Source organism: Schistocerca piceifrons, chromosome 6, assembly GCF_021461385.2.
Source record: "Schistocerca piceifrons isolate TAMUIC-IGC-003096 chromosome 6, iqSchPice1.1, whole genome shotgun sequence".
Lineage (NCBI taxonomy): Eukaryota > Metazoa > Arthropoda > Insecta > Orthoptera > Acrididae > Schistocerca > Schistocerca piceifrons.
The window spans coordinates 84,488,653-84,516,072 of NC_060143.1; the positions used below are offsets into that span (position 1 = coordinate 84,488,653).

General features: G+C 43.9%; 1 protein-coding gene across 1 annotated transcript in view; it reads left to right on the forward strand.

Moving 5' to 3' along the window:
• The window catches only part of LOC124802988 (WD repeat-containing protein 26), a 145,621-nt gene that overhangs the window by 26,238 nt on the left and 91,963 nt on the right, over positions 1-27,420 (forward strand). The window contains exons 4-5 of the mRNA XM_047264088.1: positions 638-774; positions 3,574-3,708. Of these exons, the coding sequence (XP_047120044.1) occupies positions 638-774; positions 3,574-3,708 (272 nt within the window). The remainder of the gene's footprint in view (positions 1-637; positions 775-3,573; positions 3,709-27,420) is intronic.

A 27,420-nucleotide genomic window follows, 5' to 3' on the forward strand; every position in this document is an offset into this window, starting at 1 on the left:
ATACAGCTTCTTTCAGACAATACTTCATTATAGATGATTGTATCATTTGCAAAAGCTTGAGGCTACTATTAATATTGTCCACAAAGTCATTAATATACAACATGAGGAGCAAGGGTCTACATCTGATGCTGACTCTCCATACAGGATAACATGTTGCATTGTTCCTACCAAAAAATCCTCAATTCAGACACCAGTTTCACTTGATACCCTACATGATCATACTTTGAACAACCCAGCTGAGATATAGCCTTGTTTATGCCAGAGATGACAAATATTCAGGTGATACAATACATCAGTATGATGTGCAGCCTATAATACATTGTTGCCATTTTCATTAGTGTTAAAGGCTTGGCATTAAATGTAAAGAATGCAAATTTGATTTTGTGTCAAAACATAAAAATATGGTTCTTGCATATTTTTATGTAAAATAAGTCCATTATTGATTTAACTGTGAAGAGAAAACATGTCACAATGTATGCTTCATCAGAGCTGAACATAAATGTACGATGGTTTGATACTATTTGTTACTGTCTGATACATTGTTTTCTCCTCAGAATTAGTTTGGGAATTTCACAGCCCATACTATCCAATATGATTGATACTCTCTACTGTGAACTATGCCCTTTTGATTGTACAGGAGATGAAATTCCTACTGCTGGAGCAGAAGTATTTGGAGTTCCTCGAAGATGGCCGTGTCTTGGATGCATTGCACGTATTGCGCAATGAGCTCACTCCACTAAACCACAATACAGCACGTGTGCACAAGCTCAGCAGGTGTGGCATTCTATACATGTTACATATTGAATATTATATTTACAATTGAATAAGTAAAATATTTTTGTGATTGTGTTAGAAAATATTATGTGCAGGATGATAAGGAGTAAAAAAGTCTTTAATTAGAGAGAAATTTTGCACAGGCTTGTGCACAGATTTACCTGATTTTAAATTTTACAGTCAGCTGTGCCTACACAAGACCTTATGACACCATGCCTCTCTTAATTTTGAATATAGGCTTTGTAATTTATATGTCCTAAGAGGTGCTTCACAACAATCTTCCAACACTTGTCAGTTCTGTTTTGTGATGTTACCTGCTACCTCCTCAATTTCCATAGGGGGTTGAAATAGTAATATATGAATGAAGTTTTTCAATACTTTTAATAACGGAATAATACTGTTTTTCATTAACATCGAATTTCCACTTTTGAAGATAAACATTTTGCAGAACCAAAAGGAACCCCGTATTCTATCTGTTCCATGGATTGCTTAGAGAAGGCTTACTTGGAGGCTAGGAATGTATGGCATTATGCCTGGTCACAATATTTTGAGTTTCGTTTTATTACCTGTAAACAATGTGAAGTTAATTTAACTTCCTAGAGCACCTGATTTCATTTTTCATGTAATATTTTTCCAAATTCAAACAATGGAAACTCCAGATTGGAATATCAACTGTATTAGGAAAAGGATAGGTCGGTGCTCACTGTAAAGATGACCCATTGAGTTGCAGACAGGCATAACAAAAAGATTGCTATGCATTATCGATTACGGCCAAAGCCTTCTTCAGCAAAGAAAACATATACACATTCACACAAGCAAGCACACCTCAGGCACACATGACTGTAACTATCAGCAGCTCCGACTGGAATTTTTTTCAAAATTCCTCAGTGTAGCTTATAGCTATCTCTCTACTTTTGTGTAGGTCTAATCCACTAACAGAAATGCTTTCATTTTTGTGGACATCAGTAATTCCATGTTCAGATGCTGATTCACAGTCCACTGCTACCTACACTTCTCACACTGCATCAAACCATGAACTCTATCTCAAGTATGGAATACCAACTAAGGAAGAAATATTGTGAGGCAAGAAATGTCATATCCATGTTAATGTGGGACCACAGTTACGCTTTTTATTTCAACTTGACTTCTGCTGTCAGTGAGAATAAGTGAACACATAAATCATGTCTCTACAGAAAATATACAATACCATTGGGCGTATCAGACATCATTACAGATAAGTAATAATCTAGATTCCTGTGTCAGTTTGTGGTTACACTGCCATCTCCACAGATTCCATAACTTATTTTAACATAATGCAGATGGGATTTAATAATGTAGGAAAAGATAGAATGCTACTTACCATAAAGAAGATGCTTTAAGTTGCAGACAAACACAGTTAAGAGACACTTGTATAAAGCTTTCAACCACAGCCTCCATTGGCGAAAGAGAAAAACACATCAATCACACACATAAGCAAGCCCGCCTCATGCACACACGGCCGCCAACTCTAGCATCTTTTGCTGATGAAGGCTGTGGCTGAAAGCTTTATGTAAATGTCTTTTAATTGTGCCTGTCTGCAACTTAATGTGTCTTCTTTACTGTAAGTAGCATAAGTAGCAATCTGTCTTTTCCTACCTGGAGTTTCTGTTGTTGCAAACGGGATTTAACTACACAGCAAGTGTTTGGCTCTCATGTCATGTCATAAATTAACTACTCTTTTTTTTCTGTCTCTTTAATCACTACTCCACGCCCCCCCCCCCCCCCCCCCCCCTCCAAATCCACTTCATTTCTGCCATGTTCCACATAATAGTGTCTGTAAAATGTGTACCTAACGAACAGAGCCATAATTTTCCTATTATTCACATTTAAATGATTTTTTTCTTTTGTTTTTTTCCATCTTTGACAACTTTTGCATTAATTGCTCCCTATTTCTTTTTGCCATTTCACCATCAGTGTTTGTTCAATCTTTGCATCTATTATCAGTGTGTACTTCTCTTGTATTTCTTTGACTCTTCTAAGTTCTCCAATTTTTAAATATCATTTGCTGCTAACATTTCATAGCTAATTTCCCTTGCGGCCCTTCCTTCTCTGTATCCCCTTCTTGGTTCTAATCACAAACTACCATGACTGAATATGTTGATTGACCATGTCAAGTATGTTTACTGTGCTAACAATAACCTTGTTTCTTTCCAGGTGTATAAAGTATGCTGCTTCATCTTTTGCTTTTCATGTAACAGGATTTCTGCAGAATTATAACAAAATACATGGTTGCCCTGAACACAAAAGTTAATATATGAAACAACATTAAAGGTGGAAATAACAATATCAAAACTGCAAACACTAATACTAATTGCTGAAAGTCATTCAATTGCTGTAGTACTTTTTTATGATTTTCTCACTTTACAAGTGTTGCAGTTTTATTTTAAACAGGTACTTAGAAAAGAATTGTAGCTTCTGCTTCTTTTGTTTGCTACAGAAGGAGCAGACTGGTCTGTAGCAGTCAGTATTTTAGTGTAAAGCTACTTCATTATACTTTTTATGTAACTTTTCACAAACATAGACATTTTCTACTTCTAGAAAGGCATGAAGTTTTTGGAGTTTTAAAAAATTGTTGAAATAGTTATATTGCTAGAATATTACAGCATTATTTGTTCACAGTGTTTTAGTTACGATTGAGCAGTATAGCTATTGATTTGAAGAAAAAAGGCCAGAATTTGTGTTTCCTACATTAGACAAGGAAGTAAAAACACAATATGTGTGTTTTTGTCGGAGAGTGCTTATAACACTATTTCTTTTCAGCTATATGATGTGTAGTGGCCGAGATGATCTGATGCAGAGGGCAGAATGGGATGGGAAGGGAATGAAGTCACGCCAACAGCTGATGGACAAGCTTCAAGGATTCCTGCCTCCATCAATAATGCTGCCACCACGGAGGTAAAATGCTTGATCTCTTTATTGAACTGCCTTGAAACTGCATTGTAGTTTTGTGTAACAAATCACTGTTTCCCATCATTTCCTTACTAAATACCTGCATGCACACTAATATTGAGCATGAAATGTTGCTTCTTGCGTGAGTTTCTGCTCCAAATGACGATAAGCAAAACAAACTATCATAACCAAAAATGCCTAATGATGCGTAATGCTTCACAAACCAGTATAAGCAAACAAACTTCAAAGATTAGTGATGTCAGCTGAAGTAGTTAGACCTGTTGACATTCAACATAACTTAATGCTGCTGTGATGTGATTTATCATCCATTCTAATGTGTATTAAAAAAAAAAAAAAAAAAAAAAAAAAAACAGGCATTTTAGTTATGAGCTTTTACGATCTCGTACTTGATGGAAATGAGTGAGTAGTTGCTAAAAGCCTAAATAAATAAATAAAACTCATATACTCTTTGTATATGATCTGTGGAATATATATTTTCATCAAGGGAATTTAAATTACAGTTTATTTGCATATTTAGTTTTTGATTTTTATTGTATTTTACCATCATCTCCTATGACACACACACACACACACACACACACACACACACACACGTCATCCACAATATTTTAATATTATAATGACAAGGTAGCTGCTGGGTGAGGATGCAGGGCAGAAAGGAATATATATCAACATCTGTACTTGTCATAATTTTTCTGATTTTTTTTTTTTTTTCCTTACTCTGTATTGTTGTTTACATTTCTTTATTCTTTTATTAGTTATACCTTCATTGATTGCTGTTACCTTAAGGGAACGGACTAAATATGAATATCTACATCTCAATCCTCATCTTAAAAAAGATACATTATTAAGCAAAAAAAAATTAATTTTGGTGGTGTGGCTTATCTAACCACCAACAGATGCAACACTTAATTTGATTGTCATAAAAACAGAAAACCTACGTCTTCCATCTGTTTATCATTTGTTGAGATTATTGGATGTCATATAAATTGAAGTATTATTTTGAAATGACAATTGTATCCATGTGGCAATTTTCATTATTTTTCTTAGTTTCAGTCTGTGATATGGTACCAACATAAGTGGTGGTGTGGCAGCAAAAGCTTTATCCTTGGTCTCACTTTTTTTTTTTTTTTAAATTCCATGTAGTTAGGACTAGTTGCTGAGGATCAGATTTCTTATGTTTTGAATAAATAGTCATTACAAAAAAGATTTCTATCATTAAAGTACTGCCACATTATTCCTCCAGAATCAAAAGTAATTAATGAAAAAATAAGGGAACTTCACACTAAATACTGTCTTAGGCTTTTCCATTACTCCATGCTCCTCAAAACATGTATTATTACCATTTTTCTTTTAGCCTTAAATTAATGTTCATTGTGATAATACAAACTGTATAACATTAGAGTACTTATTACTAAAAATGAGAACTGGTCTTAATGTTTTGTGATGTTAAAACAGTGACTTGTGTTGTATTTTCATGAAAAATTTCTTTCTATAGTGAACCATTCAATATTAGTATCACTGTACAAATGAAGCTGTGATTTACGTACCTGCAAATTCTCAATGGACACATTGTAGCGATGCAGGACACCTCCTGGTCATCTGAAATAATTCTGATTGCAATGAGGTAATGGAATAACTTTGGTATTTTTGGTACAGTACAATTCTCAAACTTCTCAGTGAATGTAACTTGGTTCCAATATGCAACCAAAAATGGATCATTATAGTCAATCATTGGATGGTCTCGGCACATGGATTGCACCTGACTTCTCCAAGGCCCTGTATTGCAAATGCATTTGCATAGGTACTTTTATAAAGACTGGCTTCTTTAAATGGTTCGTAGTATACTACATAGGTAAATGCCCATTGCACTCTTTAAGATGTTGAACAAGCCAGAGAAAAACGAAACTGAAATTTCTTACACAGGCAATATAAAAACAGAAGCTTCATGGTAGGTTAAACACTGTGCCTGACTGGGACTCAAATATTACATTATTGCCTTTTGCTGTCAAGTGCTGTACTGACTGAGTTATCCAAGCATGACTCATGACCTTCCCTCACAGCCCTACTTCAGCCAGTATCTCTTTGATACCTTCCAGACTTGATGGAAATTCTACTTTATACCTTGCAGGATTGGAACTCCTGGAAGGAAGGACAAGTTCAGCAAGGTCATCCACATAAATAATAGAGTAATGGGCTCATTATTGAACCCTGAGGAACTCTGCGTTTTATCAGTAACTCTACTGGGGGGATGCTGTCTCTGATTTTATCATAATTTGAATCATACTTGAGTGATACCTTCCACCTGCAGTTCCGCATACGTGAACGTAACTTCCTGTGTACTATGTCTCTTCATATCCCGTCTTTGTAATTTTGCAAACAGAGTTTTATGATCCAAGATATTGAAGACTTTTGAAAGGTCAAGAAAAATTCCTGCAGGGACACCATGCTGAGGGAGTTTAAATCAAGATTTAAAAACTCAGATTGCTGAGCGGGTAGACTTAGATTTCCAGCAGCCAGACTATTCAACGATGAGTGTCTGTCATGGAAAAGTTTTTGTAGCACATTTGGTGGAAAAAAACTGTGGAACAGATCTGTAGTTGAGCACTGTATCCAGTTGAACCTTTCTTGAACTATATCAGGTTGAACCTTTCTTCAGTAATGGTGAAATTTTTTCTGTTTTGAGAACTTTCAGAAAAAATGTGTTTATAGTGAAATGTTGGAAATATTTGACAGTGGCATTGCTATGTGCTGAACTCGTGCTTTTAATATGAAGTCTGCTCTTTCATCAATACCACTTCAGATTTTATTACTTAAATCTTTTATTTTAAACCATAATTTCATTCTGGTTTGTTTTGCACACATACATACAATGACCTGTTGCCATTTATTTTCTGGAGGACAATGTGTGTGATTCTTTAAAATGTACTTGAATGATTTCTTCAGTTAATGATATGAAGTACTGCATTTTTCGCAACTAATTTAGTGTCTGTCACATTGACATTGACTCCATCTGATGATAAACATGATTATATATTCTTTTTTAGCAGTGCACTAGAAGTTTCTCTTTTGATAACATTCCATATGGGTAACATTTTGTTTTCAGATTATCTTTGTACACAATATTTGCTTACTTGTTCATCATACTGTATATCTTTTGCTCAGATTTTGGAGTAGTCATCAAATTCTTGGGAAACTATATCTTTTACAACAATATTGCAGAGATTTGTTTCTCTCAGAGAAAGTTTTGATGCTTTTGTTACCTGCCACCCTCTTTTTTTTTCTTCTTAAAAACTAATATTTTGCTTTGAAATAGAGAACTGTATTAAGGTAGTAAAGGAAGATATTTTGGAAACACATTTACGTACTTTTAGTATTTTCCCAAAGAAAATGTTTTCCCTATTTTGTTCTTGCTTATTTATATCTCTGTGCATAACTTTACTACAGGAAGAAAGAGATAATATTGTTACATTCCATCTTGTATTTTCCAGTGTTTGAAGGACAGATATAATATAGATACAGTAGGGTAGTATATGTATCTTACAGTGCTTTCATAGTTCGATGAATGTGTACATGTCCAAAGGAGCAGACACTGCTGATTATTCACAGCATTATTAAATTATGAAATGCATTCACAACTTGTGAATACAATTGTACAATGGATGTATGATTTACAAGTGACACGTGAAAATTTGTGCGGGGCTGGGACTCAAACCATACTTCCATACGTCCAAGTGTCTACATCCTATTCTGCTCACATGGAAATCATATGATTCCCACACAGAGAGAGACATTGTTTTGCTCATCATATTGCCTTGCTTTGGCATGAAACACAGTATGGTAGCCTCTGTATTTTACAGTGTTTGTATATTTTTTTTTAATGATGCGCCGCCATTTGACTTTAACAAATTTTATTGTTACACAATCCAGATTTCAGGCTTAGGTCATTTTCGAGTACAAAAACTGTAAAAAATGTTAGAAGTATAAACCACAAAAGCAAAAAATAGGGCAGCCATGAGAAATGATGTATACATACTGCAATTCTTTATCTTATTCAACAGATATCATACTGGTATGAAACAAAAGTCCTTGCCAAAAAAAAAGCGTATCTGGTCATACAGACCAGATCTGTCATTGGGAAAAGTGAGAACATCTCTAAAATGCAGAAATAAATTACTCACTTTAGTTTCCGGACAGAGCTGTTACATGAAACTGCTATGCAATGAACAGATATGTGCCACACTGTTACCTCTGGACAACAACTGGAATGGACATGGACGAAATAATCTTCCAAAGATCGCCTGAGAAACATCACACAGTGCACAACACAGTCAGCATGTGTGTGTATGTTAGGGGACAAGTTGGCTGAAATATTTATTTTGTGTGATAAATACATTATCTTTGTGTACATTGGTACGTAAGTGTTAACAGTATATGACATGGAGGCCCACTACTACAGTTCACATGTAAGTATAGTGCATCAACCACAAATAAAACTGTTTTGCACCATTCCATTGTTGTTTCAGAATTCCAAGCCCATACCTATTCCCTCATTATTGCTCAGCTAAATTGTGTTGTCATACGTCCAAGTGAGCAGCAGTAATACAAAACGAGCAGTGAGCTAGGTGACAAAAAAATTTATATTGCATGCAAGAAAGTGACCCAGATTATGAGCTAGCAGCACAATCCCACAATAAGGCAGTTGTCTATGAGATAATTAGCAATCAGATAAGCGATTAACTGGGTTCTGTTGCAACAGCGCTGTTTAATGCTTCAAATGGGTTGTTACTGTGAGGTATCACCTGCTTGGGGCTACAGTGTGACACAACGAAAGTTTATTTAATTATCGTTTGGTTAAACAGGGTTTTAGCTCATAATATTCAATTTATTTTACCATTGTTTAATTAAACTAAGATTAAACAGTGATTTTGCTCATACATCTTTACCTTGGTAACATAAAGACAGCTATTCTTTACATGTGTACAAAGTACACCGCACACGTACTTGTGTTATGAAAAGTGGGTCACCTGCTCGAGTGTTAACAATAGCTTTAAATTCAATGGTTAAATCAGTATGTTATTCTTTAAATAAGTGACATATGAGGGAAGCTATATGATGTAGCAATACTAAATACTTTCTGTCGATTTTGTTTTGTATCTATAAAATCAAAGCTTATATGTATGTAATAATTGAAAGACTTTTTTTTTGGCGGCGCCATGATGGAGGGTGGATTGGAATGATAGAAGCTGTAGGTGGAAAAGGCGCTAGATAGCTAGATAGGGGGAAGGGGGGGGGGGTTGGAGAGGTAAACAAATATTCACAAAATATTTGAAACACATTTACATGCCCAAACACTTTAAGTAACGATTATAAATGTGTGGGTTATTGAAGTATTTATAAAAGTATTGGAGAACATAATCACATTTTAAAGACACATTTAAGTAACCATTAGAAATATATGCATCTTTGTCTACTTGTGTTTGTCTACACAGCTGCATTCACATTTCTCCCCCTCCCTATCATTTTGTCTCCATTGCATCTTGGGCCTTCCTGGATGATTGTGCTGGAGGAAATTTAGGGAGCATTTGGGAGTGCTGTTGCAATTTGTAATGATACATACTACTACTTGCCTATATAGTGCACCTTGTTTTACCTAATTAACCGCTCGACCTTTTACATCGGCATGAATATCACCCGGTTTTCAGTCAGGGTGAATGGGCATAGGCAGAGGGTGTGTACACACAACACACAATATCCTGTTGAAGAGCATGCTGTACTACATGACAGCCATGACCTTGGTGCCTGTTTCACCACAGCTCCAGACATTAGTGTCTCAGAACTTTGCAGGTGGGAACTAGCACTACAACATGTCCTTGGTTCTCACCACCCACCTGGCCTTAATTTAGAGTAATTCCTTTCATCTCAGCTTTTATTCACAGCAACTACTCCTTTCCTCACTCCATGTTAGTTTTCTACATCTTACATTTTCTGAATTGTCTATTTTTCGCCACCACCCCCCTCCCACCTCTGTTACATTCAATGCACTTAGCTTTTCACTCTTATCAGCTCATGCACAATGTTTTAGTAGTAATCTCTGTCTTGCTTATTATGCTTTCTTCCACCTTTAAGTTCTTGGGTTTTCAAATCTTGTCTGGTGCACTACCCAACAATCAGTCTTTCCTTCTCAGCCCGTACGGTAAGTCTCCCCTGAACTGGAGTTCTTAGTGACTTTTCTGAACACTATCCCTTTCCCTAAATCTCTCCAGTCTTTTTCCTTCACTCCTCTTTCTTCCCCTTCAACTCTTCTGCCAGGAGGAGGAGCCACTGGCTCTGAAAGCTTGTAAAAGTTAAATCCTTGTGTGTGTGTGTGTGTGTGTGTGTGTGTGTGTGTTCCCCTGCTGCTGCCTGGCGAGTAGATTTTTTACCTGTCCATTTATATTATATTATCAATAACTTTATTTCAAGATAGAAACAACATGTTTGTCACAAATACACTCCTGGAAATGGAAAAAAGAACACATTGACACCGGTGTGTCAGACCCACCATACTTGCTCCGGACACTGCGAGAGGGCTGTACAAGCAATGATCACACGCACGGCACAGCGGACACACTAGGAACCGCGGTGTTGGCCGTCGAATGGCGCTAGCTGCGCAGCATTTGTGCACCGCCGCCGTCAGTGTCAGCCAGTTTGCCGTCGCATACGGAGCTCCATCGCAGTCTATAACACTGGTAGCATGCCGCGACAGCGTGGACGTGAACCGTATGTGCAGTTGACGGACTTTGAGCGAGGGCGTATAATGGGCATGCGGGAGGCCGGGTGGACGTACCGCCGAATTGCTCAACACGTGGGGCGTGAGGTCTCCACAGTACATCGATGTTGTCGCCAGTGGTCGGCGGAAGGTGCACGTGCCCGTCGACCTGGGACCGGACCGCAGCGACGCACGGATGCACGCCAAGACCGTAGGATCCTACGCAGTGCCGTAGGGGACCGCACCGCCACTTCCCAGCAAATTAGGGACACTGTTGCTCCTGGGGTATCGGCGAGGACCATTCGCAACCGTCTCCATGAAGCTGGGCTACAGTCCCGCACACCGTTAGGCCGTCTTCCGCTCACGCCCCAACATCGTGCAGCCCACCTCCAGTGGTGTCGCGACAGGCGTGAATGGAGGGACGAATGGAGACGTGTCGTCTTCAGCGATGAGAGTCGCTTCTGCCTTGGTGCCAATGATGGTCGTATGCGTGTTTGGCGCCGTGCAGGTGAGCGCCACAATCAGGACTGCATACGACCGAGGCACACAGGGCCAACACCCGGCATCATGGTGTGGGGAGCGATCTCCTACACTGGCCGTACACCACTGGTGATCGTCGAGGGGACACTGAATAGTGCACAGTACATCCAAACCGTCATCGAACCCATCGTTCTACCATTCCTAGACCGGCAAGGGAACTTGCTGTTCCAACAGGACAATGCACGTCCACATGTATCCCGTGCCACCCAACGTGCTCTAGAAGGTGTAAGTCAACTACCCTGGCCAGCAAGATCTCCGGATCTGTCCCCCATTGAGCATGTTTGGGACTGGATGAAGCGTCGTCTCACGCGGTCTGCACGTCCAGCACGAACGCTGGTCCATCTGAGGCGCCAGGTGGAAATGGCATGGCAAGCCGTTCCACAGGACTACATCCAGCATCTCTACGATCGTCTCCATGGGAGAATAGCAGCCTGCATTGCTGCGAAAGGTGGATATACACTGTACTAGTGCCGACATTGTGCATGCTCTGTTGCCTGTGTCTATGTGCCTGTGGTTCTGTCAGTGTGATCATGTGATGTATCTGACCCCAGGAATGTGTCAATAAAGTTTCCCCTTCCTGGGACAATGAATTCACGGTGTTCTTATTTCAATTTCCAGGAGTGTATATTATGATAAGACGCTTCATGATGTTTACATGTGAACTGTAATACTGGCCTTCAGAGTCGTACTGTATATCTGTTGTGTACCAATGTATGCAAGGATAATGTATTTATCATGCAGAATAAACATTTCAGCCACCTTGTTCCCTAAACCTACGTTCACACTCGTGGATTTCTGGTGGAGATTTGTGCAAGTATCTTGGCACATGTACATCTGACTTAGTTCAGGGACATGTGCCCGGCACATGTAGCCAGTGCGAGTGTTCTCACTGGCAACATGTAGCCTATCAGTTTCACAGAACATGGTGTCCGAAGCAGAACTTCTATTTATTTGTGCTAGTGCTGTGAATATAATTGTGAAAAGGGAAAATATAAGCAGAAAGGAACATAGCTGGTGGGTGCGTATGTTTCTCAGCAAACGGTGTAGTCATGGAGCTTACAGTTCAGTGATGAGTGACGTAAAGGTTCAAGACGCACATAGTTTCAAACATTTTGTTAGTATGTCAATGACGGACTTTGAAGTTTTACTACATATGACAGCACAATACTACACATCAAAGGATACAAATTTTTGAGAAGCTGTAAGCCCTGCTGAACAACTAGCCATTACATTACACTTTTTAGCTACTGGAGACTTGTACAGCTCTTTGGAGTATATGCGTAGGATCTCCAAATTTAAAATCAGTGAAATAATACCAAAAGTTGAGACACTATAGGAACTGTATCTTTATCGATCCCTTTTTTTTTTTTTGACTGTCTTTAATTAAAGTCCCCCCAGGGGGCTCGCTGCTCTTTGCCGGGTTTCGTGCTTGGCTACCATGGCGCCCCAGCCATTGCAGCATCTTTTCCCTTCCGTGCTGCATGTCTATCCTCTTGCTATTCTTTTCCCCCTCCCTTGGGGAACATATCTCGGATGTTTTTGGAAATGTGTTCTGCATTTTCAGTAGCTGATATCAGAAGAGTCTCTCCGTTGGTTTTTGTTCCCTTTTCCTTTCTTCAGTCCCCTTCTGCTTCGACATTTTAGGTCCCCCTTTCTCTTCTTCCTCCCTGTGGACTCCTGAAGCCCAGCCCTCTGAGACATAACAGAAGACTGGGTAAAGCATAATTCTCAGCCCCAGGCCAGCAGATAAGGTTTGCATGTATCCCCTTGTATAGGCCAGGCTCAGGGAGGGGTGTTTGCCTGAGCTGCTATTATCCCAAATTGCCAAATGGCCCCTCTGTTAGGTGTTTGGGAGGTATGACCTGAGGTGTGAACAGTCATCTAAGGTGGATATTCTCCCAGTTGGAAGGAGCGCATCATTGGAGATGCTGGAAGTCATCATGGATTTTCTCGCAGTGAGCCCATCATAATCTTCAGTCAATGTCAACTAAACATAAATGGAATGAGGCTAACTATTCAAAGACCAGCTACACCACAGTTCGTTGTGGTTTCACATACTGAAGAAGGTCAGTCCTTTGCTATGATAAATCCATTTATTAGCTGGAAAGGTGATGAGGCAATTGCCGGCCCTGTGAAATCCTGCTCTCGTTTGCATAATGGCACTTTGCTTTTGGAGAAAACTTCTGATTCTCAAGCACAACAACTGCTTACAGCTTTGCTCCTTCATGGCTATCCTGTTCGTTTCGAGGCCCATCGAACGCTGAAGTCTTCCAATGGTGTTATTTACAAGAGGCTGCTTGATGGTCTGACTGAGGCAGAAATCCAAATGTACTTCTCTGATCAGGATGCCATTGGGCAATGGAAAAGATAGATGCATCCTTAGTGACCCCACACACTTTTTTCCTCACTTTTGATAGAGTGATGCTTCCATCAAAGATCAAAGCAGTGTATGAAGTTATCACACTCTGACCGTACATTCGAACCCAACGCACTGCTACCAGTGTCATCGTTGCAACCACACTTGAATGTCCTGCCGACAGCTGGCCAAATCTGTAACCTGTGGTAGTGATGCTCACAAGCGTGAGCCACCTTCTCCCAACTGTATCAATTATGTGGCCTCCTCCCAAGATTGTCCAGTGTATCTCAGTGAGTGGGCTGTCCACGAGATCTGGGCGAAGGAAAAAGTGCCTTTCCCAGTCGCTCTTGCATCGTGGGCCAGTCGGAAACCCTGCGTTCTACTTCTGTCACTTAGGTACACTGCTGTTCTTGCTACATCTCACTCTACGAAGGACATGGCCACTTAGACATACAACGTCAAATTCAGCACCGTGGTTGTAAAATCGCCCAGTATCATGATAGCATCTCTATCACCTTCCCCAGCTTTGCCACAGGCCACCAAACTTTTGCGTCACGGGGCAAAGTCACCTGATATACAACTGGCTGCACAGAAAGGACAGGAGGAATACTTCCATGTGTACTTCTTACATCCCTTCAGCCAACAAACATTTGAGTCTTTCCCCCTGTGGGTTCGGGGGTAAGAATAGGCCCGCGGTATTCCTGCCTGTCGTAAGAGGCGACTAAAAGGAGTCTCAAACGTTTCGGCCTTCTGTGATGGTCCCCTCTTGGGTTTGACCTCCTTTTTTCTTCCAAATTTCCGTCGTCAGTGCGTGCCATTTGGGGAAGGACACCTTACGTGGTGTTTTTGTATTGGTCCATCATGCTCCACCATCTTGCATGTTACCTATTGTCGTGTGGGGGGTACTACGCCCAACATCTTCTGGGTTGTCTCCTTCTCGCCTTGTGCGCACTCTTCTTCTTAGCGCCTACGACAACTGTGGACCCTTTAAACACCTAAAATCCAGCACGGTAGCCAGTCCGTTGTGATGGGGTCGTCATGTACCCTCTTGGTGGTAGCCCCCTGACCACGCAGGGATCGCACTACAGATGCCAGAGCTGTTTCCTCCCCATGCATGCCAAGGAGTATGTGCCCATCTTGTCTGGGGCACGGGGACTCTGGGCAAGGGGATATCAGCCAGGTACCCGTTGCTTTGGCTGGGTGGCGCCCTTGGGGAGAGCCCTCGTTCGGAGTAGGTGGCGTCTGGGCGGATGTGGCGCAATGAAGCGCAATAAATCACACCAAGCTGGTGGTCGCACGGCCACCAGCGTCTCTAAGCGAGGTAGAGTCGACTTCGATGCTGCGCAATATGACCCTCAGACGTTCCCCTCGTTGGCTGCGCCATGGGAGGGACGCCGGTCTAGTGCCAAGCGGGAGCCTTATGTACCGCAATACCTTGTCTGCAGCAGGACTGATGGTGACTCCTTTCTTCCGACGAAGCCTATGTTTTTTGTGGAACACCTGGAGGATAAGTTTGGGGAAGTGGCAGGGTTGTCAAAAATGAGGAATGGGTCCATCCTCCTCAAGACGTCCTCCCCAGCCCAGTCACGAGCGTTGCTCTTGTGTGATAAGCTGGGTGACGTCCCTGTTACCGTCACTCCCCACAGTAGCTTAAATATGGTCCAGGGGATTATTTACAATCGTGACCTCTTGTTACAATCCGATGACGAGCTGAGAGCCGACTTGGAACGACGTGGTGTGCATTTTGTCCGTCGTGTCCATCGAGGACCCAAGACAAACAGGGTGGCCACCGGTGCCTTTATCTTGGCCTTCGAGGGTGATGTCTTGCCCGAGAAGGTCAAGGTAATGGTTTACCGTTGCGACGTGAAGCCATACGTCCCTCCCCCGATGCGGTGCTTCCAGTGCTGGAAGTTTGGGCATATGTCCTCCCGTTGCCCATCCAGCGCTACATGTCGAGATTGCAGACGCCCCTCTCATCCCGATTCTCCATGTGCACCTCCGCCTGTATGTGTCAACTGTGGGGAGCACCACTCTCCATGCTCGCCGGATTGCCCCATTCTTCATAAGGAGCGGAAGATTATGGAATTTAAGACCCTGGACCGGCTTACTTATCGAGAGGCTAAACAGAAATATGAAAGGTTGTATCCTGCTTCCCTTCGAACATCTTATGCTGCAGCCACGTTATCGTCGCCCACGCGAGCGACGGTTGTCGCTTCATCTGTGCCGCCTTCAGTGGGCCCTCGGGGCCATGTATCTCTGTCTGCCCCCCTCGTGCCTGGGGGCAAGCCTTCCTCTATTGCCCCCTTAGCAGTTGGGGGCAAACCCTCTTCTGTCGCTCCCCCCAAGCTTACTTCGGGAGTGACATCTGCTCCACAACTGGGAGGCTCGATTCCTCCCCCTCCTTCTCTGGCGGCGTTGCCTCCGCCGGTTCCTCTCTCGCGGAAGGGGTCCCTCGGGGCTCTCCCTTCCTCCGTTTCTTCTCCTTCCCAGCCAGATGTCAGCCAGTGGCTGAAGGTTCCGCCACCTGCTGATCATAGGGCTTATGCGTTGTCGTCAGCCTCCGACGCTCCTTCAGAGAAGCTCTCCCAGCCCTCTCACCCTAAGGGCAGACGCGAGAAGAAGGAACGGAATGTGTCCAAGAAGAAGGACGTTCCGGCGGTTTCAGCACCGCCTGCTGTACATAGTCCTGGCTCCGGGGATGAGGTGGAGATCCTCGCCTCTGCCGCGGATCTCGCCCTCACGGAACCCTTGGGGGCCTCTCCTATGGACTCAGCTGACTCTCCCCCAGTGGCGGCAGTTGGCTCTGAAGCGCTGTCTGCCTCTTAGTCGCATTCACGCCCTCCCAGTCCCTTCCTGCTTCCATTCTCCAATGGAACTGCGGCGGTTATTTCCGCCACCTGCCTGAGCTCCGGATGCTTCTGAGTGATTCCCCTATTCTCTGCATTGCTCTGCAGGAAACTTGGTTTCCTGCACTACGGACCCCCGCCCTTCGCGGTTATCAGGGATACTATAAGAACCGTGCTGCCTGTCATCGAGCGTCAGGTGGGGTTTGCCTCTTTGTTCACCACTCTGTCTGTAGTTCGCCAGTACCCCTTCAGACGCCTTTAGAGGCAGTTGCTGCCAGGGTTGAGCTCTCGCCGGCTATTACTGTTTGCTCTGTTTACGTTCCTCCGGATGGGGAGCTCCCCCGACATGTCTTGGCTGCACTGCTGGCTCAACTCCCGCCACCTTTGCTGCTTCTGGGCGATTTCAATGCCCACAACCCTCTATGGGGTGGGACTGTCTCCGATGATCGCGGTCGGGCCGTGGAGCATGTGTTGGCTCAACTCGACTCCAGCGTCATAGGCGGCACCCGTCTCTGGAGACCCTCATCGCCTTTAAGAGGCTCCGTGCCTTCACCCGTCGTCTTATTGCACGGCGTAAGCAGGAGTGCTGGGAGAGGTACGTCTCATCCCTGGGCTCCCGTGTCTCCCCCTCGCTCGTGTGGTCCCGGATCCGGCGGATTTATGGCTCCCAGACCCCTCCGGGTGTCCCTGGGCTCTCCTTGGACGGCGCTGTCTGCACGGACGCTGCCGCCATTGCTGAACGGCTAGCCGCGCACTTTGCTCAGAGCTCTGCGACTGCATCCTATCCCCCCCCCCGCCTTTCGCTCTCTAAAGGAGCGAGCCGAGCGGACGCCGTTCTCATTCCACACGCGTCATTATGAAACATACAATGCTCCTTTCAGCGAGAGGGAATTCCTCGCTGCCCTCGCCGATTGCCCTGATACAGCACCAGGCCCAGACTGCATCCACGCGCAGATGCTGAAGCGTCTCTCCAGGGACTGCCAGAGACACATTCTCGTGCTATTTAATCGCATTTGGAGCGAAGGCGTGTTCCCGTCGCAATGGCGAGAGGGTCTTATTGTCCCCATCTTGAAGCCCGGTGCGGACCCACTGGCGGTGGACAGCTATCGTCCCATTACCCTCACCAACGTTTTGTGCAAATTGCTCGAACGTATGGTGGGGCGGCGTTTGTGTTGGGTCCTTGAGTCGCGCGGTCTCCTCGCTCCATCCCAGGGTGGCTTCCGTCGGGGCCGGTCTGCAGTGGACAATTTGGTGCGGCTGGAATCTGCTGTCCGTACGGCCTTTGTCTGCCGTCAGCATCTCGTTGCTGTATTTTTCGATCTGCGGAAGGCGTATGACACCACATGGAGGCATCACATCCTCGCCACCTTGCATGGGTGGGGTCTTCGTGGTCGGCTCCCGGCTTTTCTTCAAAGCTTTTTATTGCGCCGCTCTTTCCGGGTGCAAGTCGGTGCCACCTCTAGTTCCTCTTATATACAGGAAAATGGGGTCCCGCAGGGCTCTGTGTTGAGCGTCTCCTTATTTTTAGTGGCCATTAATGGCCTGGCTGCAGCAGTGGGGTCGTCGGTGTCTCCTTCTTTGTATGCCGACGACTTCTGCATCTCATTTAGCTCCACGACTACGGGAGTCGCCGAACGCAGGCTGCAAGTCGCTGTTCGCAAGGCAGCATCATGGGCTCTGACTCATGGTTTTCAGTTCTCTGCTGCCAAGACTCGAGTAATGCACTTCTGCAGGCGTCGGACGGTCCACCCTCATCCTGAACTTTCCCTCGACGGCCACCTGCTTGACGTGGTGGACACTTGCCGCTTCTTGGGACTCGTGTTTGATGCCCGGCTCACATGGGTTCCTCATATTACTCAGCTGAAGCAAAAATGCTGGCGGCACCTCAACGCCCTCCGCTGCCTTAGCCACACGTCTTGGGGTGCGGATCGCTGCACGCTGCTGCGATTGTACAGAGCCCTTGTGCAGTCTCGGCTTGATTATGGGAGCCTGGCCTATGGGTCTGCATCACCCTCAGTGTTGAAGTTGTTAGACCCCATACACCACTGTGGGGTCCGGCTTGCAACTGGCGCTTTTCGTACGAGCCCCGTGGATAGTCTACTGGTGGAGGCCGGGGTTCCCCCGCTGCGGATTCGCCGCCATCGACTGCTCGCCGACTATGCTGTCCACGTGCATTGCTCGCCAGGCCATCCCAATCGTCGCCTGCTTTTCCCTACCATGGTCCTCCATCTGCCCGAACGGCGACCTAGGTCTGGGCTTTCCGTCGCTGTCCGCGTTCAGTCCCTGCTGTCGGAATTGGGTTCATTCCCTCTTCCGCCTCCCTTCCGGGTCCGTGCACCTACGCCTCCCTGGTGTTTGTCCCGGCCGTCCGTCCGTCTGGACTTGGCACAGGGACCCAAGGACTCGGTTCCGCCTGTGGCCCTCCGTCGCCGTTTTCTTGCTCTCCTCGCCTCATTTTTGGACTGTGAGACTGTCTACACTGATGGTTCCCTGGTTGATGGTCGCACTGCCTACTCTTTTGCTCATGGTGCCCATGTTGAGCAGCGCTCCTTGCCGGCTGGCAGCAGTATTTTTACTGCAGAGCTGGTGGCCATATTGCGCGCTCTTGAGCATATGCGTTTCTGCTCAGGTAGGTCCGTCGTCATCTGCAGTGACTCCCTGAGCAGCCTTCAGGCCATCGACCGCTGGTATCCCTCCTCTCCTCTGGTGTCCTCCATTCAGGAGTCTGTTTCCGCCATTGTCCGTTCTGGTCGTTCGGTGGTCCTGGTTTGGACGCCCGGTCATGTTGGCATCCCAGGGGACGAACGTGTAGACAGGCTGGCCAAAGGGGCGATCGACGCCCCGGCTTTGGAGATCGGCCTTACGGCTCGCGACCAGCAGCTGGTGTTGCGCCGTAAGCTGATTGGGATGTGGGCTGCTGAGTGGCGTGGCATGACAGCCCCGAATAAACTGCGGGCTGTCAAGGAGACGACCGATGTGTGGCGTTCCTCCCTGCGGGCTTCTCGCAGGGACTCGGTAGTCCTGTGTCGGCTGCACATCGGCCTTACATACCTGACGCACGGCCATCTGTTGCGTCAGGAGGATCCCCCCTTGTGTCGGTGTGGGTCCCGGCTGACGGTCGGCCACATTTTGCTGGAGTGTCCTCGACTGCGCACACTCCGGCAATCTTTTAATCTCCCGGGCACTTTGGCTTTGGTTTTATCCGACGATGCCTCCATGGCTGATGACGTTTTAAATTTTATCCGTGGTAGTCCGTTTTATGGTTCGATTTAGGGAGGTCCTGCACCTTTCCCTTTCTGTGTCTTTTGTCCTTGTGTCTGTTGCTGTTCTGGTGTGCCGTCAGATGGTTGACTCTTTCCCTTTTTTGTTCTCATGGTCAGTCAACCAGTCTCCGGCCATCCTCCTTTCTTCTGTTTCTTTCTGTCTGGTGTTCCTCTGTCCTGTTCTTGTCTGTAGTGTTTCTTGCTGCATTTGTGTTCTTTTAGCGCCTGGGGGGACGTCTCCTCCCCCTTTGGATTTTACCTGCTTCGTAGATTTTCGGCTCGCCTGATTTTGGAATGGGGGACTGATGACCTTCGCTGTTTAGTCCCCCTTAAACATCCCAACAACCACCACCATTTGAGTCTTCCTTTGCCAACCAGAAAGGCTCCAAGAAATCAAACAAAGGCAAATAGTCTTCTCCTTGGCCAACTCAGAGGTCACCTTTGACAGGGTTACCATGTGACACCCTTGTCTGGCCAACCTCTGTTACCGGTGGTTTTTTGCCGTGGACTTCGTAGACCGACAGAAGGAGAATGCCGATGCCTTTGTAGATGTCGTGGAGCGGGATCTTTCGGCCATGGCACCCTGTAGCAGTGAATCTCTGAAGGCTGGTACTTAGCAGCCACTGAGGTGACACCCCTTCATGTTTTTCCTCCTTCCCTTTCCTTGTCATGACTCTCCTCTAATGGAAGGTTCACAGCCTTTGATCCAACAAAGTGGACTTATAGCTGCTGTTGGAATCACAGCGTACACTTGTTCTCTGCCTCCAGGAAACAAAATTGCGTCCTTACGACCGCTTTGGGCTCTCGCATTTCTTCCCAGTCTGCTTTGATCTTCCCCCATCTCATCAGAAAGTCATGCTACTCATCCAGGATGACGTTCATAGCGAACCCATCTCCCTGACTACCCAGCTTCAAGCTATTGCAATCCACGTTTTCCTTCCTCACTTGACCTTTTCCCATTGTACCGTTTACATCCCTCTGTCATTCGGTGTCACCAGGTTCTAACTTCCTCCATCGTATTGGGCAACTCTACCACCCCTTTCTGCTGCTTGGTGACTTTAATGTGCACCATCTCCTTTGTGGTTCTCCCAGAACCTGTCCGAGAGGTGCCCTTGTAGCTGATTTTCTCAATCAATTTAATGTTATCTGCCTTAACACGGGAGCACCCATGTTCCTGTCAGACACCATGCACACCTTTTCCCATTTGGACCTCTTCTATTGCATTGCCCAGCTTGCCCATCGTCTCGATTGTTCCATTCTCTCTGACACATACTCAAGCAACCATTTCCCAAGTACTATCCATTTGCTGACTCCTACCTCACCTACACACACACCCAAAAAGTGGCTTTCTAAGGCTGATTGGAGGCTTAATTCCTCTCTGGCGACCTTTGAGGAACTAAATTGCCCCAGTTGTGATGACCAGGTAGAATATCTTACAAATGCTATCCTTACCGCCGCAAAATGTTCCATTCCTTGCACTTCCTCTTCACCATACCATGTCCCGGTCCTGTGGTGGACTGAGGCGTGCCGTAACACAATTCGCTCACAGATACATGTTCTCTTCATCATCCTACAGTGGCAAACTGCATTTGTTGTAAACAGTTGCAAGCACAGTGTCGTCACATTCTTTGGGATAGCAAAAAAGCTGGCTGGATTTCCTTTACTAGTTCTTTGAACAGTTCCACTCCTTCTTCCATCATATGGACCAACTTCCAACAGCACTCTAGGACCAGGGTCAATTCCCCAATTTCCGGCCTGACCATAGCAGATGATCTCGTAGTAGTCCGTATTGCTATCTCCAACACCTTGGGCCAGTTTCGTGTGGAGATTTCGAGCTCCACCCACTATCACGCAGCCTTCCTCAGTCGTAAATGACTGGAAGAGGCTCAGGTAATACCCTTCTCTTCTCAGAATTGTGAGTGCATCAATGCCACCTTTACATTGAAGGAGCTAGATCATGCTCTCACTTCATCCTGATCCTCCACCGCCATGCCATACAATATTCACATTCAAATGTCGCAAAACCTTTCTTTTGTGGGTAAGCACTTTCTCCTTCATACGTACAATCGCATCTGGGCAGAGGGCATGTTACCCAGATGCTGGCACGAAGCCAGTGTCATACCCATACCCATATCTGAGCCTGGTAAGGATAAAGACCTTCCTTATCAGCCCATTACTCTCACCAGCTTTGTTTCTTATGTGGTAGAATGTATGACTCACGCCAGGCTGGTAAGATGGCTTGAGTCTCACAATTTCCTAACCACTGCACAATGTGGGTTTTGAGCATGTTGTTCTGTAGTTGAACATGTCATCACTTTATCAGCCCATGTCATGAATGGTTTTCTGTGGAAATACCGATTGTGGCTGTGTTTTTTCATTTGGAGAAAGCCTATGACACCTACTGAAGGATTTGTATCCTCTGTACTCCCTACAAGTGGGGTTTATGTGGCTACATGCCTCATTTCCTTCAGGAGTTTTTAAAAGACCGAGTTTTCAAGGTATGTGTGGGTTCTGCCTTTTCGGACACCTTTATCCAGGAAAACAGTGTGCCTCAGGTTTCTATCCTGAGTGTTGTCCTCTTTGCTATCATCGTTCATCCTATTATGGCCTGTCTTCCACCGGGTATCTCCGGCTTCCTTTTCGTTGACAATTTTCTGACCTATTGCAGTTCTCCACAGACTTGTCTCCTTGAGTGGTGTCTCCAGCAATGTCTCGATTGTCTTTACTTGTGGAGCATCGACAATGGCTTTCGCTTTTCCATTGACAAAACCATTTGTTTGAATTTCTGGTAGTGCAGTTGGTTTCTTCCATTGTCTTTACATCTTGGGCCTGTTGCTCTTCCATTCATTGAAAGTACGAAATTCCTGGGGCTCATGCTCGATAGGAAACTTTCTTGATTCTTCCTTAGGGTTTACTTGGCTGCCCACTATACATGGTCCCTTAGTGTCCTACGTGTCATCAGCAGTACTTCCTGGGGAGTGGATTGGACCCCCCTCCTCTGTTGTACCGGTCCCTTGTCTGTGTGAAATTAGATTAGGAGTGTTTTGTTTATGCATCTACACATTCTTTCCTCTTATGCCATCTCAATACTATCCACCATCGAGGCATCTGTTTGGCCACTGGTGCCTTGTACACTAGCCCAGTTGAGTATCCATATGCAGAAGCTGCCGAACTGTCGCTGTTGTACCGCCATGACTTTCTTCTCAGAGGATACGTATGCCATTTATTTGCCATGCCTTGCCACCCATTCTATGCTTCCTTCTTCGATGAGTCCTTTGATAGCCAGTATGGGGCGTGTCTCTCTTCTCTGTTACCTCCTGGAGTATGCTGTCGGCGCTTGCTCCGGCAGCTTAACTTCACGTTGCCTGCCACTTTCTTGATAGCTGTGAACATTTCACCCCTTTGGCTTTGTGCGGTGGCCCATGTTCACCTTGACCTTCATTCGCTTCCTGAGGACACTACAGCCTCGCTCTATCACCATAAGTTTCATGACCTTTACATGGAACTTCGCAATAGTACCTTTGTGCACACTGATGGCTCTCGGACTAAGTGTGGTGTTTGTTGTGCCTTTGTCATTAACGCTGGCAGTTTTCAGTATCAGCTTCCAGAACATTGCTCAGTATTTACAGCAGAACTCTGTGTTCTGTATCAGGCCACACAGTACATCTGGAGACACGGGCTTTTCGCACTCTCTGTGCCCTTCAGAGCCTCTGTGTGCTGTATGCCATCCCTTAGTGTAATGGGTCCAGGAAAGCTGTCACTTGCTCACTCTTGATGGAGCTACTGTAATGTTTATGTGGGTTCCTGCTCACTTCAGAATGATGGGAAAAGAGGCCACTTATGATGCTGCCAAGGCCCACTAGTTCTTCCATTCCCTCTGATGATATCTGTGTTGCCGTCTGTCAGCAGGTGGTGTCACTTTGGCATGACCAATGGTCCTCCCTTCATGGGAACGAGCTCTGGGAATTAGACCTCTCCCAGCGGCTTGGATGACCATCTTTCAGCCCTCTCACCGTGAGGAGATCATTTTAGTTAGGTTGCATGTAGGGCACTGCCTTGTTAGCCATCACCATTTAAGTGGTGCTTCCCCACAACTTGTGCCCATTGTCCTCAACCTTTGATGCTTCACCATTTCCTGATGGAATGTCCTTTTTTTTAACCACTTATGTTCTCATTCATGTTTGCTGTATGAATTATTGGCCATTTTAGTGAACGTTGCACAATCTGTCAAACCCGTTTTACTTTTTGTCCATCGTAGCAATATGGCGAAGGACATTTAATCTTTAGTTCAGGGCCTCTGTTTCTCAGTGTTGTATTTTATGGACCTTTTGCCAAGTTCCTGTTGTTAACTGTCTTTCCTTTCATCAATTGGGCTTAACGTGTCTTTCGTTTTGTCAGCTGGGCTTAATGTGTAGTGGCTTTTAACTCCTTTTTCTTTTCTTCATGTTCTACGGTTTTGACATGGGCACCCTGAAACAAAACAAAACAAAACAATACAAACCTAATGAAAGTTTAATTCAGTCACTGTACTTGAAGACTCACTTTCAAATTCATCAAGCTCCTCAGTTTTAGTGGCAAAAATTAAGTCTTTCATATCCTCGTTTTTAGAATAGCAAGACTTTTTTGGGAATTTCTTGAAATTCACATTATACGTAATTCTAAAACAACCTTAACTTGTCCTCCTTTTTCCTGAGAATGTATTCACTAGTATGTTTCAAAACTTCGAATGTGTGATGTTACTTTAGCCTTCTTTTGTGGAGGATTGGTAGAAGTCTCTGAATTAGTATTTGAAGTACTTTGTCTGTCTTGCAGTGATGTTGATGGCTCTTCACATCTCTCTTACGATATACACTAGAAAAAAGGGGGGAAAACTTCCTTCAGATTTTTTGTTTATCTTTTTTCAGGTACTGAATTCTGAAGCACAATGGGAGGAAATTGCACGAGAATTTGAGGTTTGCTGGAACTTTCCTCACTGCATAGGGGCTTTAGTTGAAAAACGTGCAAATTGTTAATCCTGCTCATGTTGAAAGCGCATATTACAACTATAAAGACACTTTGAGCACTGTGTTAATGGCATTAGTGGATGCAGATTACCAGTTTCTATATGTGGGAGTGAAAGGATGTATTTCAGATGGAAGTGTATTGAATCATACAACCTTCAACAAAGTCCTTCAAGCAGACAAGTTGCACACGCACCAGAACTGGAACCTCTGTGTGGAAGAGATGTGCCCACCCCCTATGTAATTGTTGCCAACAACGCCTTTGCACTACAAGGACATGTCATGTAACCCTTCCCATGTAGTCATTACAAAGACAGCAAAAAAAGACTGTTTAATTACAGGCTCAATAGAGCCCGATGGATTGTTGAAAATGCCTTTGGCATACTGTCGTTTGTTTTTCATGTTCTACGAAAACAAGTTCACTTTGATCCACATAAGGCAACTATTGTGACTTTATGCTGTGTTTCCTTTCACAATTTCCTAAGAAAAAATTGAGAAACTTGCCTAATTTATTCACTGCCTGGCAGTTTTAATTCTGAAAACATAGAAAACATAGAAAGAGGGACTGAGAACCTGGGAGATGGAGAGACCACCCACCATTTCCATCGCTATCAAGAATTGGCAGAAGTACTGCCAAAGATGCTAACCAAATGAGAAGTGAATTTGCAGCATATTTTGTTACTGATGAAGACAAGTGGAGAGGCAGTATTTGTGTGTTTAGAATCAAGGATAGTTCAGTGATTATAATTATCAAGTTCATAGAAAATGTTTTCTTTTTTTTTTTCATGCGCAACTGTAAACAAAAAAATTACATTTTTTATTGTTATGTAAATAAATATTTGTGTTAAAAATCATGTAAAATAAATATGCTCAAACTTACCTCAAACGTGAGTGAACTCATTCTTGGTTTGGTTATATCCTTCAGGAAGAGCAACAATTCATAAGCATACCGTTTAGAAATGTACACATCTTCTGTATTTGATATTGATGTCTTCGATGAAGCTCATTTATTGAATTCATGGAGGAATTGTGACCTCAGGTTATGTAGTTTGCTGTCCAATTCTTTCTCAGAAACACTGGATGAACATGCTACCTGGTGAACTGCATCCAGTTTCGTGATGCAGTTTTTATAATTGTGGAATGTGGGATCCCACAATGAACACCTTTAGTGAAATTCTTCAATTAATTTTATGGTATTTTTTGACCATTCCATCTTCGCAAACTGCTACTAAAAGGACTGCTAGCACATTGAATGTAAACAACAATTGTAACCTCCTTGTACACATCCCCAAGCTGTAGGATGAGTCAGCCCGTGAACTGCACATGTTCAGTGGAAAATGTATGTGGGATTTGTGCTGTGTTTCGGTGAGCACATGGACACAGGCACATGTGCCAGAACAGAGTATTTCTTGGAATTCTAGCGCTGATGTTGCAGGTACATGTCACAGGAACTTGAAACTTGTGCCACACCGTATTGGCTACATGTGCTGGGCACAAATTTCTGTGACAAATCCCTCAGTGTGAATGTAGCTTAACACACCACGATTGTGTTGTGCAGGCTCTGATGCACTTCAGGCGATCTTCGGAAGATCATTCTGTCTATGTGCACTCCAGTCGTTGTTCGGATACAGTAGTGTGGTGCATACCTGTTTCATGTAATAGCTGTGGTATAAGGTCCAGAAATTAAAGTCGGTAACTTATTTAGATGTTTTAGAGATGTTTTCACTTTTTCTAATGATATATCTGGACTATATGACCAGATATGCTTACGTGACATGGGCTTTTATTTCATACCAGTCTTGATGTCTGTTGTAATATAAATAAGATAAAGAATTCCTGTATTTATACCTTATTTCTCAAGGTTGCCCTGTTTCTTGATTTTGTGATTTACGCTTCTGTTGTTTATTCCAGTTTTTGTACTTGAAAATGGCATAACCCTGAAATCTGGATTGTATAAGAATAAAATAAAAATTATTATAGGTGTGGAAGTAACAATTAAAAAATTTACCATGACTGTGGTTCCAGGTACGAGGAACATTATCAAGTGTTATTTTCAAAGGAACAGACAATCCCTGATGATTGACAGCCGATTAAATTATGAAATACATTCAAAAAGCACGAATACAATTGTGCAGTGGCTATAGATTATACTAGTAACATATGATACTAGGGCATAACAGAAGTTTGGGTCAGTCCTGGAGGCACGTTTGGATAGCTGAGGTGGTTAAGACGAGTGCTCGCATAAAGCATGAAACCCAGTACGACACAAATTTTTACATGTTACTAGTATATCATATAGCTGTTGTACAGTCACATTTGTAATTTGTAAATGTGTTTCATAATGTAGGTAATTACCAGCAAATTTCTTTGCTATTAGTGCTTTTTTCAAAAGTTGTTGAGAACACATTGTATAAGAGAGCAATGGCGCATATCAGTGCATGTAATTTGCTGATACACTTACAGTTTGGTTTCAGGAGAGGAGTATCCATAGGAAGTGCAGTGTTATTCTTTTTTATATGATGGACTAGCAGGGCTAAATGACAGGCTGAGGGCTGTCACATTTTCCTTGATTGAACAAAAGCATTTGATTATGTGGACAGTGCAATACTTTACATAAGTTGGAACATTATGGGTTTAGGGAAAAAGATCAACAATGATTCACTTCATATTTGCCCAGTAGGAAGCAGAAAGTTGTCCTCTATTGTCATTAAACAGATACATGACTGGCATAAAGTAAAGTGGTGTGTGCCACAGGATTCTGTTCTGGACTATTGCTTTTGTTGACATATATCAGTAATCTACTAGTAAACGTGACAGAAGATTCAAAAATGGTTTTATTTGCAGATGGCACAAGTGTTATTGTGAAAAATGTAGAACATGATGCAAATGATCTAGCTGATAAAGTTGCCATTAACATCAGCATGTAGTTTTGAGAGATCAG